Genomic DNA, 13,011 nt, shown 5'->3' with positions numbered 1-13,011 from the left:
ATTTTCAGGATCATTCTCCCTCAAGTCACATTGAGATGGTGACACTTTGACCTTTTTGTGCACTCCATCACCATAAACCAACAGCACTTTTGAAACACTGTGGTAATAAATTAGAAATAATAAATTGATGAGTTAAGTAAAGCAGAGCCCGAGACAACCGATCTCTGAGCATCTCATAGGAAAGCATCTAGAGTGCTGAACCGAACAATGATTTTCTTTCAGACAGTGACATTAAGATGTGAACTGGGATGCAGAAATTTAAATTCAATGCTGTTTTTACCCAATGAGCTTTTTTTTTTTTTTTATTTCCACACGTTACATTCTTTCCCTAATTTTCAAATGTGCTTATGTGATGGGATGTTGATTGAGCTAATATTGTTATTGGTAACGTCTCACTACTTAAGAACATGCTATTACTATACTTAAGAATAACAAGTATATGTCACATGTCAAGTACAAGGACATAGTTTCTCTGGAAATGTAACAGCTTCCTGTCTACTGTAGCGTAATATCACTTTTAATTATAATTGATTTAGATTTGCTCTCGTTTATAGAAGGGGCACCAATCAAAATGATTAATTCAAATCAAAACAAAAAAAATCAGTCAAACATATTCTGAAACATTAATTCTCATAACAAATGTAATCCTTTGATATTCTCAAGAAATTATCACTGACGACATTTAGGTCTAATTATGGGTATTTATTGAGTACACAAACATGAATAACATAAAAACGGTATTACATAAATGGTGATGAATATAATGAGATTACAAATACACCAGAAACAAACTATCATGAGCTAATTTGGTAGTGGAATGAAAGAGCGAATAAAGGTGGAGCTAAATTGAATAACGGTTTTGGAAATGAATTTAGGAGTTTAATAAGCTATCGATACATCACCCATTTGATCAAAGATACCGTCTTACTGTTGATGGAGATCCCTTGGCTGGAAAGTCCCGTCGTTGTCCTGCCTGTGAGCTGTAGTCGGGCCAAGGGATTTGTGTGGCAACAGGGGGAGAGATTGGAATTTGGTTCTGGTTCTTAAGAAGAATGTTTTGCAGGACAAGACACTTAGTTTACGGACGATAGTCTGAGAAGAGGCGGTCAATTTATTTGGTTATACTGACAGAGAGGATGCATGGGAGACACAGGTGATCGTCCATCCATGATCTTGGTCCATTAGTGTTAGTCCGGTCAGAAATGGAGATTGCCATTTTGACACCTTTGACAAAAGGTGATAAAAACGATTTCAATCCTGGGAAAATTCAGACTAAAAGGGGATTTATGGTCTCAAAGTCAGGGGAAAGTTAGTACCAGGTCCACACCTGTGGTCCTGAGGAGCAGGGAGGTCAGACATCATGGTGTCTCTGGATGAAGGGTTGTAGAGAGGGTAAGATGTCCGTTTGACCTGGAGGAAGGAATGTTTGGGTCTGTCCGCTACACTACTTATTTAACAAGGCTGAGAGTCTCTGTGAGGATATTTGATGTAGTAAAACCAAATACACATTTCATTCCCTGAATTCTTTAATTTTTTTTTTTGTCAAAATGTGGTTCTCAGTTTCACACAATTTAACAACTAAACTGCTTCTCAGCTGCAGATTGCGGCATATTATGCCAGTAGAGGCTAATGTAGCGTTGAGCTGGCAGAGATGAGGAGAGGCCATAAATGTGACAAGGAGAACATACACAAAACAACTTGTTGGCTAAATATGTCTGGAAACTCATCTTTTTCTAACTCCACACCACCAGATTGTTTTTCCTTTTTCAAACTTGAAGTCTTCAGACCCAACCAACCCCAACTTAAGTGGCACCACTTGAGGTAATTTACACCCAATAAATGGCTTCATGCAGCTTTTTTTTTTCCCCCACTTAAGCAGTAGTACTCTCTAGACCCTGTAAAGTTACAGGGTATTTTACATATAAATGGACATCTGTTAATTCAAGCTCTTTCCTAACAAGTTGACACACTGCTCCTTCGTCCTACCGACGCCAGATAAATCTGTTTGTATCTCAGTAAATGGAGTTTTTAAATCTGTTGTCAGTTGTGACGTTCCCGCGCCCGTCATTTTGATTCAAAGTAGATTGGCCTGAGCATGCGCACCAATGAGTTCCGTTGGCCGAGCCGCCAGCTTCCGGTTTAGCTTCATGCTAATTTAACCCGCCCGTTGTCCTCGGGTCAAAATGACCCGCAGCTGTGTTCAACCAAAGTTCTATTTTATTTTTATATTTTTGGGGATCATTGGTGACAAGGAGGCTGTGAGTGTTTCTTTAAAGAAACCCCCACGGCCTCCTATAAAAATAAAAACATAAAAAAATAAAAATAAAATAGAACTTGGTTGAACACAGCTGCGACAACGGGAAGATTAAAGCCAGATATAAAAAAATAAAATAATAAAAAAAAAACATCTTACTGTGAAATGAGTTAATATGTGGGGGTTGTGACACCTTTTATTTTATTTACGTACAATGTATCTGCAATTTAAAAAAATAACTTGTAATTAATCTCACTGGTAGAAGGGGGAGACCATATAAAAGAGAGGGGTGACCAAAGTTTCACACTGCAGACTTGTGTGTAAAGTCAGAGCTATTTCATGGAAATTAATTCCAACATTTGTTGAGATGTTTGAGTTTAGTGGAGCAACTGACAGACAGACCAGGTACAACCCGAGCCATGCCGCTATGTCCAAAAGACATTTGAATAATACTATGAGACTGATGGAAATGTTTGCCATCCAAAAGTATGTGAAACATTTGATTTTTATAACCTGATATTCAAGACAGACAGACATCACAATGTGGGCTTAAACATTTCTAAATGTAAAATTATTGGTGGATTTTAGAACATTATTTTAGCTTATGCGATCTGGGAACATAATGAATGTGCAGTGATGGTAATATCAGCACTGAACAGCTGGTGGTGCTGATGTTGTGATGGACAGCATCTCACAAGTCAACAAAGGGGAAGAGCCATGTTACACGTAGGCCTCCAGTTCAACTGCAAAGCGGCCTATTTATTCACACACACACTGAAGAAATCTTGGAACCTCTCTCTTAATGTATCTAATGTTTTGGATGTTTTCTATCTGAAAATGTCCCGTTGAAAGTCTGATCTGGTGGACAAGGTTTTGAGATTTGGCTTCTACAACCACCGACACAGCCAAACGATGGATAGTCTGTTTGCCCCCCATTACTTCACTGGTGAATGGTCACCCCCGGTAGTATAGCACAGCCCTGAGGTACTCTTTAACTTAATGAATTAAATGGGCAGAGAGCCAGCAGAGGAAAGAGCAGAAACCTCTACCTTAAGTGTTTCCGCCGGCTCGGTTGTTTCAATGTCAGCCAAATCTCAGAACTGATACAATGGATTAATTTCTGTAGGAAATACAGTAAAAGTTGATCCTCTGCATGTCCTGTGCGAGCGACAAGGACACAAAACCGCTCGCTGGCTGTTTCAGATGTCATCAGCGTAAACAACATTCACTTCCTCCATTTTCTCAGACATTATGGCTGGTGTACTGTCGCTGTTACTGATGGTCTGAGAGGATGAACTCTGCACCATCTCTCATTACTACGGACCAAAGATCAAATTTGATGGAAGGAAAACTTTTTTTTATCTCAAAGAAAACTGTGTATTTATGCTTTAAATAATTTCAGTATAAACAGTAAAACTGGTCATAATGTCTGGGAACTAACTGCTCTCATAAGAGTTCAGTGTTTACATGCACAGACGGAGACGAAACGGGGCCCTGAGCGCAGACATGTTAAAGGCCCCACAAACCTTCTTCCTGCAAGACACTAGGACTAAAAGAGACACAAAGCAACTACAAATGACGCCCCAACAACCATCACAGTAACAAAGACTCAACAGATCGCGAGACAATATTTAAAAGAGCCTAAGGAACTAAAAGCAAGTGGCATTATGGTTGTAATGCAGGTCAATCCCATAAACCCTGTGAGGGTCAGCAGGTTCATACACTCCTCTAAAGCATACGCTCAGCTTGTAGCTCAGTCAGGGAAACAGGAGCCGCCAGCACCGGGGGTCAAAGAAGAAGTGAGGCTCACGAGTGCACCTCGGGTTTCGAGGAAGAAGCATCATGTGATGATAGTTCATGAATGCCCCGACCACAATGACAGAGATCATGTTAAGTTAAGTTTTGAGATGAGTCAGATTCTGATGGCCTGTCTGAAATATGTTGTAACAATGAGGTTAGGTAAGAATTAACATATTGTGAAAGATGAAGGACAGAAGCAGCAGAGGAAGTCATACCCGATATCAACATCATAGGCGAACGATTTATATTTTAATGTAACTCTGGTGTGTGCACTTTAACAAAGTTAACATTGACAGAAAACTGGAAATTTTTTTAATACTAAACCTACATAGCAGAAAATATAATAGTGATATTCTACCCAAAATAGAAAAAAATAACAAAAAAAACACATCTTGCTTTAAATTGCCTCCTCATCACTGTTTTCTGTTTGACAGAACACCAGCTGATGACCCATCTTCACTGGAAAATAAGGCTAAAAAAAATATCCCAAAAACTTCTTAAATCACACCTAAAGTATCATTTTCTTCTACACCATTTATGTTACTTGGCATGTTATAATGTATGACTTAATGTCCCATGAAATATCATTTAATACACTGCTTCAATGCTTCTACTGCATTGCTGCACCTCGAAGCTCTGTATTTAGACACATTTGATCAAAATGGTGACTGAGCACTCGGATCAAGTGCAGAGACCTAAAGATTGTGGGTGCAGGACTGTAATAAGAAGTTTCCACAAATGTTTCATAGCATTTTCTTCTGTGTAAACTCAAGTGGACCACATTTGCGGTTTTCCATGAAGGGACAAGCCACCCTTCAAGTCATCAGATGTTGACTGCTGAATGAGTTTTGCGTGGATTGTCTCTTTTAGTATCATGTGGAAGTTCAGTATCAGTAACAAAAAGATCAAACTAGTGCATCTTATGTTTATGCCCCAAAGTGAGAAAGCTTTTTTTTTTTTTTTTTTTTTTTTTAACTGTCTTTAACCCTCATGTTGTCCTCGGGTCAAAATGACCCGCAGCTGTGTTCAACCAAGTTCCATTTTATTTCTATATTTTTTGGGATCATTGGTCATCATTCTTTAAAGAAACCCTCACAGCCAATGATCCCAAAAAATATGAAAATAAAATAGAACTTGGTTGACCACAGCTGCGGGTCATTTTGACCCAAGGACAACACAAGGGTTAACACAATATGGTAATAACAACAAATACTAGAATATTATTCACAGTGATAACTCAGAACAGTAAATAATAATTACAGCTGCTACACTGTCCTTCATGGAGTGTACCATCAAAAAGAAAAGAAAGAACAACTCACCATGTGTGACATATAGCACATCAGAAGCGACATATGCTTCACCTAATGCTGGCATACAGTCAGGCGGCACCATCCCATCACCCAAAGTGCAGGTAAGTGACACAGATGTGCATGCACCTGCAGAATTTACAATCCTCCCAGCAGGCACTTGCTGTAATGAGGCTTAAAGTGAAGTGCAGACCTCCACTGGAGTCCCTTCATGTCAACCTTCAGAATAAAGTATCACCTGTCGGCACGGACTTGGCTGCTGCCCTCTTCTTGCTGGGTCGGGGTGTCCTGTCCTGGCAGCACACCGTGAGGCGTATCATGCAAGCGCTGCACCTCTGCTCGACATTTAGAGTAGCAGCAGAGCGCGGTGCAGAGGCGTGTGCGGATCGGCTGAGTAAACAAAACAAACATGATGCAGTTGGCAGCTCCCTGCGAGGTGTTGCCAATACCCTGTTGGATAAAAACAAAAGGCTTTTAGGGGCGTGTAGCAGTAGTAGTTTATTGCATTACAATAAAATGTCCTTTTAATGGATTAAAAACCATGATCATGATAAAAACATCATATCATGAATTCAGATAATAAATGCTACTATAGGCCATTTAACATTTCTATTTCAATACACTTCTTCTACAGACCAATAAATCAAATATTTTCTTGAGAACTATTGTATTATTGTTTCATAAAACAAAAATATCTTGCGCACATTTACAGCAGCAATATGAAGTATACAGAATATAATTCTGTCTGGGAAGTAATAACATTATAAGTACTTTATCACATGTTTAACCCATTAAGGGACACACTTTCTTTTATTTTGAAAAGTTCTTATGTTCCTCTTCAGTTTATACAGGAACGTTGCAGGATTACTGCGTGATGATTCACAGGTTTGACAGCATTAAGTCACACCGTCACCTGTTTAACAGCACATCAACTTGTGTGCTGTTAAGCACAGAACACACACAATCTCAGGATGAAGCAATGTAAACTAGTTTAAACTTTAAACTCACATGTAGAGTGACCAGCACCGGATGCTGTCTGACTGGTGAACCAGCTAGCAGCAGTATGAAGCGCACTGTGCTCCAAATGCGCAGGATGATGAAGATAATGGGGATGAGCGTCAGCTTCATATCAGCCATAGAGAAGGAGTTTGACGGAGGCCCGTTGGCCAGGAGGGGACGGTACTCAGACAGGGCAGCATGCTGTGTCAGACAGAGTGAGACCAAAAAAGAAAAACTAATTTAAAAGTGTCATGAAGAACAGAAGATAATGATCATAATATGGCAGACATGTTGCTGTATGATAAAAAAAAAAAACAACATGATAACAACAAATAAGTGCCACTGCCAAAGAGCTTGAGTTTGCATTATTTAGAAGCTGTTTCAAATGTTTGAGACGTACTATATCTGTATTTGACGCATTGGGATGATTTTCAGCCTCACATGTGACTGAATGCAAATGATGACCAACAAATAAATCATTCCTGTAACAAATCTGACTCCTCTATTATAATAATACTCATTACGGAGATGAAAATGGGGTAATGAGGGTGTTTTCACATATAGTCCTCATTAAATGAACCAAACTATGTCCGCTTAAAGTAGACCAATAAGTGAACCAACAGAAAAGTGACTCAGTTCTTTTTGCATTCACATCGTGAGTTCATTTGAAAGAGAACTAACTTCTCTTTCTGGTCCACTGCAGCTTTGATTGGGCTCCACTATTCCAAATATTCCTAATATTTTGTCCCACCTATTTATATGAATTTGGTCGACAAATTATTAAGAACACCTCTCTGTGTAGCCCAGTACTGTTCAACAGCAAAACAAATTAGTCTATTAAAATGAACAAATACATAAATCAACACCTATCAATCAGACTGAATAACAACTGAATATTGTAATCCTGATGAAAGGCTGGAGTATTGCTAGGCTTTTGTGTTGCACTCATTGCCTCACCTGTCAATGTTGTGTTGGATCGGTGTAGCTCCTCTAACCCTAACTTCTCCACTAGTCTAGTTATCTTGCCATGGTTCAATTTATTTGTATTTTCAGTGCAATAGCATGTGATCTCACCATGGCAAGCACAATGACAAGCACAGCGGTCTCACTTCGGTTCGCTTCAAAAAGGTCTAAGTTCATTTGCGGTGTTCACAAGAAAAGCTGACTAATCCCCCAGAATTATTTTTGTGAAAACTACCCAAGAGATCATTTTTCTAATGAATTAAGAAAGTTGTTTGTGGGGTTTGTTTTGTCAATCAGACCTATAAATACACTTTTTTTTCAACTGAAACCAACTAAAATGTGAATCTTGGTATTAATACGTACGAGTTGGTTCTGCTATTTGTGTACTTTGGCGTACAATCGCAGTGATGTCATGAAGCAGTTTTGGATCAGACGGATCAACCGTTCATCACCAGATTTCCAATAAACAGAGTGTCTCGGATTGTGACTGATTACACATGAATGTTTCATCAGATCTACTGGATCTCTTGTATTAAGACCCTGCAGGTCAGGGATGCAGTGAAAGGAAAGAAATGATTTCAACTCCCTTTTCGTTGTCAGGATCAATACTTTACAATATATCCCATGGTTGACAGCACAGTGGGGGTTTGTGTATCTGAAGGAATCTGTTTGATCGGGATTTTGTGTGTCTACCTGCAGGAGTTTGGTTGTTACTCCTCGTCAGGAGAGGTACACAAATTTTTAAGCTCAAGAAGAAACTAAAGAATCAGAATTGAGCATATGCGCCGATTTGTGCTCCAGCTGTGCGCACAAATGGCACTATAAATGAGGCGATAAATGAGGCCCCTGCTTTGTTCCTCACCGCATTGTGGATATGTCTCTTGATCAAGATGTAGAGGACAGGCAGGGTGAGGTACGCCAGGAACTCCCAGATCTTTCCAGTCAGCAGCATCCACAGGATCCGGTCCGGAGCGTAGATACTGACCCAGCACCAGCCCACCGACACCTCTGAGGCATCGTAACCAATCTTGTTGAGGCACACGGCTACGACAGTGATGGCCAGAGGAACTCCCCAGCTAGAGCACAACACAAAGGGCTCGGGGATTAAACACAAGCGCCTCAGCTTCGCATCTTTAAACATCACCACTGTTTGTTTATGTAAATGTTTGGCGGGCACAACACTTACAAAGACTACAAAGACATGTGACACCATGTGATAGATTATCTTGTGCTTAAAACTTGTGTGTGTTAAATAGTGCAAACTTATGACCAGTTTGTCATAAAACAACAAAATGATTTTCAACACTTTCAGAAGCAACGTTCTTTCGTTTCTCCCGAATCATTTCCTCTTTTCGTGTGTCACCGGTTTAAAAGATCACAATATTTCTGTGTACATATTTTAATACATGGCAGATCGTTACAAATACCACGATGCTTAAGGCCTGCTTGTGTTTGTGTGTTCTGTATCGAAGCCTGGATAAATTGCTCTGTTGTGTGATCATTAATTCAATGAAGCATTTGAGAATTCACAGAAATGAAACTGGAAGGACAACCACAGATGCTGCCGTGAGGCGTACCCAGGGGCGAAAACGTTCTCGTGTCCAAAAATAGATCAATTACACAGCGCCACACCACAGTGATGCCACCCCCTCTTTATCTTCAAAATCAACAGGGACTGCTCGTTAACATGCAGAAGGAAAACTTGCACAAAGGATGGAAGAGATGCGCCGAACCCGAGCATTCAAACTGAAGCATAGCTTATAATAAACAAGTTGTTCGTTAAACCTGTCAATGACTTTCAAACAAACTTTTCTAAAACATGTTACACAGTGAAAAATCCAAAGATGAGGATTTTATCTCGAGGAGTCTATTGCATGTACCTAAAAGACACGCACAAGTGTGATCGCCAGTTAAATGAATGAAATACATCAACATTTTGGGAGCAATAAACGTCTCTCTATTGTGTGGTACATCAGGTATGATCTAAGTGGTCAAAAATAATTCATTGTGACAAATTCAAATTCAAGATGACTGTAGATCACCGTTGTATTCATTTCTGTCCTGGAGTTTCCCAATTTTCTATTTAAAATATTTTTTTTCCTTAAGGGAATAGTGTGACTCTCTCAAGAAACCACCTGCTGCAGAGCAAAGTATGACAAAACATGCTGACAATGACAATGTGATATCAGAACAAATGTTACGCATTCTGTTTGTATTCGAGTTGCGTAATTTGTGCTTGTTTCCAGAAATGTGTTCCAGAAAGGGCAAAATAGCAAAGAATAACGAGTTAAACAGTAAAACAGAGTTTAAAGACCACACATATCGAACAAAGTCTACATCCAGATCAATTTGGGACAAATCATTCAGATCTTGCAAAGCACCAATATTGCACTGCATTTTTATGCTCCCGTTTATTCTTTGCAATGTGATTTTAGCTTACTTCAATTCAATTTCCATAAAATAATATATACATTTGTCTTGTATTACATCTTCATGTTTTTTTTTTCTTCGTGAAGACACAACAAGATGTGGCTTGTGTAAACTTCTATTTTCTTGTTGTTACAAAGTGGCGCCTGGCCTCACGACAAACATGTTCAGCCATTTCACAAGAACAATTCAGAGCAAACAGGCTCTGACAGCATTGACAACATATGTTTGCAACAATTATGCTTCATTGAAAGAATCAGGATAAGTTTGTTATCAGGAAAATGAGGAATGTGGCGAGGTTAAGCTTGTACTAGTTTCAGTTCTCCCCATGAAATCACTGTCCTAAAGTCCATCAACGTACTGGAACAAATCCTGCTGGGTCCCCACCTTGGAGGTCAGTGGACCCTCAAAAACTCTATAAAGTCTTTACCGGCCATGTGTGTGTGTGTGTGTGTGTGTGTGTGTGTGTGTGTGTGTGTGTGTGTGTGTGTGTGTGTGTGTGTGCCCGTCATTCAGGCTGCACCAGAGCAAGTAGCACATAAGTATAGGGCTGAATTTCTTTCCCAGAACACCTCCAATGCTCCATAACCACAGTTTGCTGGTTTAAGTTTGATCAGGTACATGTGTATCCCAGAGGATTACAGATACCTACGAATGTAGATTGTGATATGGATTTATCATATTTCTAGAATGTTTTGTCACTACTGAACTTCACCACTACACCTAGCCTTTTAATGGGTGGAATTTAGTGGGCCAAATACACCATAAACTTGATCGACCTGTAGGAAGAAAGTAAGCCATCATGACGTCAACACCAGCTTTGTTTTCTCCCGATAACGACATAATTAACTATTGATATCAAAATATAAAGGCATTCAAAATTATTGCAAATAATAGTTGAAAGCTCGTTCTGTAGAAACCATGTCCTGTGCTCTGATTGTGTTGTCGCAGACACAATTTCTGGAAGAAAAGATGTAAATTAAATCAACATATAGGCTATTTCTTTCTTTTCTTTTTTCTCTTGAGCAGGCATCAGGTCATCAGGTGAATATCCTAAGATGCTTCAGGGGACAGATCATCACTTACGTTAGTTTACTAATTAAACAGTTTGCATTGACGCCGCCCAAAAAAAAAAAAAAAAAAAAAAAAAAAAAAAAAAAGCAACAACGAGCAGTCCAACAGGTCCCGCGTACATACCTGACGAGGTGGAAGAGCAACACCAGGCTGTCAGCGACTCTCTGGCTGGACTTCACGATGAAAATGTAGAGGTAAACGGCGATGGCCACGGTCCAGAAGAAGGAGCTGGTGTTGGCGAAAGTTGAGATTGATCCCTGCGCAATGCACTCAGCCGAGTCGGAGCGGAAAACTCTCCAGACCCCGAAGGCGTAGGAGACGGCGGAGAGCCAGTCGGACACCGAGAGGTACACCAGCAGCTTCCTGGGAGTTGTCCTCAAGTCTGACCAAAGAATGTAGGTGAGGATGATCAGAGAGGAGCCCGCAAACGACAGCGCGCACGAGCACAACACGATCACCTGCTCGGATAAATACACCTCCGTCTGATTCCCGTCTGCCATCGTCTGGCGTCATAAACTAGACTGCTTCCACATGGACGCAACCGCCTCCGTCAGTGTTTTTGAAAACGCGCTCAGGACGCGCAGACCGACATGTATCATGACATACTCTGGATTCAATCATAAGTCTGTCGGCAGGGCGAGCTACGAGACTTGACAAACTTCGCCCGCTCTGAGGGAGCATGGAAAAAGTTTTCTCTGGCGTTTAAGCCCTCCTCCTCCTCCTCCCCCCGCCCTTTCTCCTCCTCCTCCTCCCCCCGCCCTTTCTCCTCCTCCTCCTCCCCCCGCCCTTTCTCCTCCTCCTCCTCCCCCCGCCCTTTCTCCTCCTCCTCCTCCCCCCGCCCTTTCTCCTCCTCCTCCTCCCCCCGCCTCCTCCTCTCCCTCCGCGTTGCACCAACTGGAACCCAAAACAGAAGTTAGTCAGCCGGATCAGGCAGACATGGCTCTATTTCTGGCACTATAATTTGTCATGACTTGCGTGACCCAATAACAGCAATGCCATCAAAGTGTGTCACGTAAGGCACATGACAGCATGTTGAAATGTTTTTTTCCTATTTTAGGCTCGTAAAAATGATCCACTGCTCAGGTTGATTTCGTTGTAATAATTACATTTTCAGGTGTGAAATTCTGAAGTCAAAACGTGCCCACTCTTCGTTAAAGCGCGACAATATATATATATATATATAAAAAAACGTAATATCAGTATTGTTATGAAGATATTGTGCTTGTTTTTGAAAGAAAAATCCTTACGGTGATAACAATATACATTCTTTGTGCAGCACTTTTCAAAATGTGGTTTAAGTTTTTTGCTTAAAGAAATGCAGGATTAAAATGCAATATATAATTATAAAAAAGTGTGACTATCTAAAAACTGTCAGGTTAAGGATCAACACAAAAAAGATCAGTTGAAGTAAGATTAGCCAAGAAATTGAAAAAAAAAAGTCCTATTAATTCTCAATAAAAAAAAAAGTAAAATCACATACAAAGATAAATAGAAATATGTGAAATAAGTTCATAATTGTGTTGTTTGAAATTCTAGCAGCAGAAATTTGAGCTGTTGACTGAAGAGACTTTTTTTTAAATAAAATTATTATTAATGCTGTAAATTACAGTAGTAGTCTTCCCCAACATGTTATCATTAAGTCTGCAGCTATCAAACATTTTCCTGATTTCGGGGGGGGGGGGGGGGGGGGGGGGGGGGGGGGGGGGGGGGGGGGGGGGGGGGGGGGGGGGGGGGGGGGGGGGGGGGGGGGGGGGGGGGGGGGGGGGGGGGGGGGGGGGGGGGGGGGGGGGGGGGGGGGGGGGGGGGGGGGGGGGGGGGGGGGGGGGGGGGGGGGGGGGGGGGGGGGGGGGGGGGGGGGGGGGGGGGGGGGGGGGGGGGGGGGGGGGGGGGGGGGGGGGGGGGGGGGGGGGGGGGGGGGGGGGGGGGGGGGGGGGGGGGGGGGGGGGGGGGGGGGGGGTTCTTTTTGAGTCATTTTTGCTTAGTAAATGATTGACATGTAAAATTGTTAATCAAAATAGTCATCAAGTAATCAGTTAAATACTGCAGTGAAAACTGTATGATGAGTATAAAAGTCTTCAGTAGATTATTATGTAAAACGTAATGACTGAATGCAGATGAGGCTCATGAAATTTTTAACAGGCAATTCCAATCTGACAATGATCTGTGATTATCTCGGGATCCGGGGGC

General features: G+C 41.2%; 1 protein-coding gene across 1 annotated transcript; it reads right to left on the bottom strand.

Moving 5' to 3' along the window:
• Window positions 1-5,053: 5,053 nt before the first annotated feature.
• On the bottom strand, window positions 5,054-11,475 carry gpr157 (G protein-coupled receptor 157). The gene is made up of 4 exons (XM_069689066.1): window positions 10,948-11,475; window positions 8,186-8,399; window positions 6,370-6,561; window positions 5,054-5,811 (listed from the first exon to the last, which is right to left on the bottom strand). The coding sequence occupies exons 1-4, from the start codon at window positions 11,322-11,324 to the stop codon at window positions 5,596-5,598; spliced, it is 999 nt and encodes a 332-aa protein (XP_069545167.1). The 5' UTR covers window positions 11,325-11,475; the 3' UTR covers window positions 5,054-5,595.
• Between the last annotated feature and the right edge of the window lie 1,536 nt (window positions 11,476-13,011).

This window comes from Brachyistius frenatus, unplaced genomic scaffold (assembly GCF_029030835.1).
Source record: "Brachyistius frenatus isolate BFR_SWC_R1_liver_20210118 unplaced genomic scaffold, ASM2903083v1 Contig_6, whole genome shotgun sequence".
In the NCBI taxonomy this organism is placed as follows: domain Eukaryota; kingdom Metazoa; phylum Chordata; class Actinopteri; family Embiotocidae; genus Brachyistius; species Brachyistius frenatus.
The sequence above is the reverse complement of the archived record's forward strand: the minus strand, read 5'-3'. Positions and strand labels throughout refer to the sequence as shown.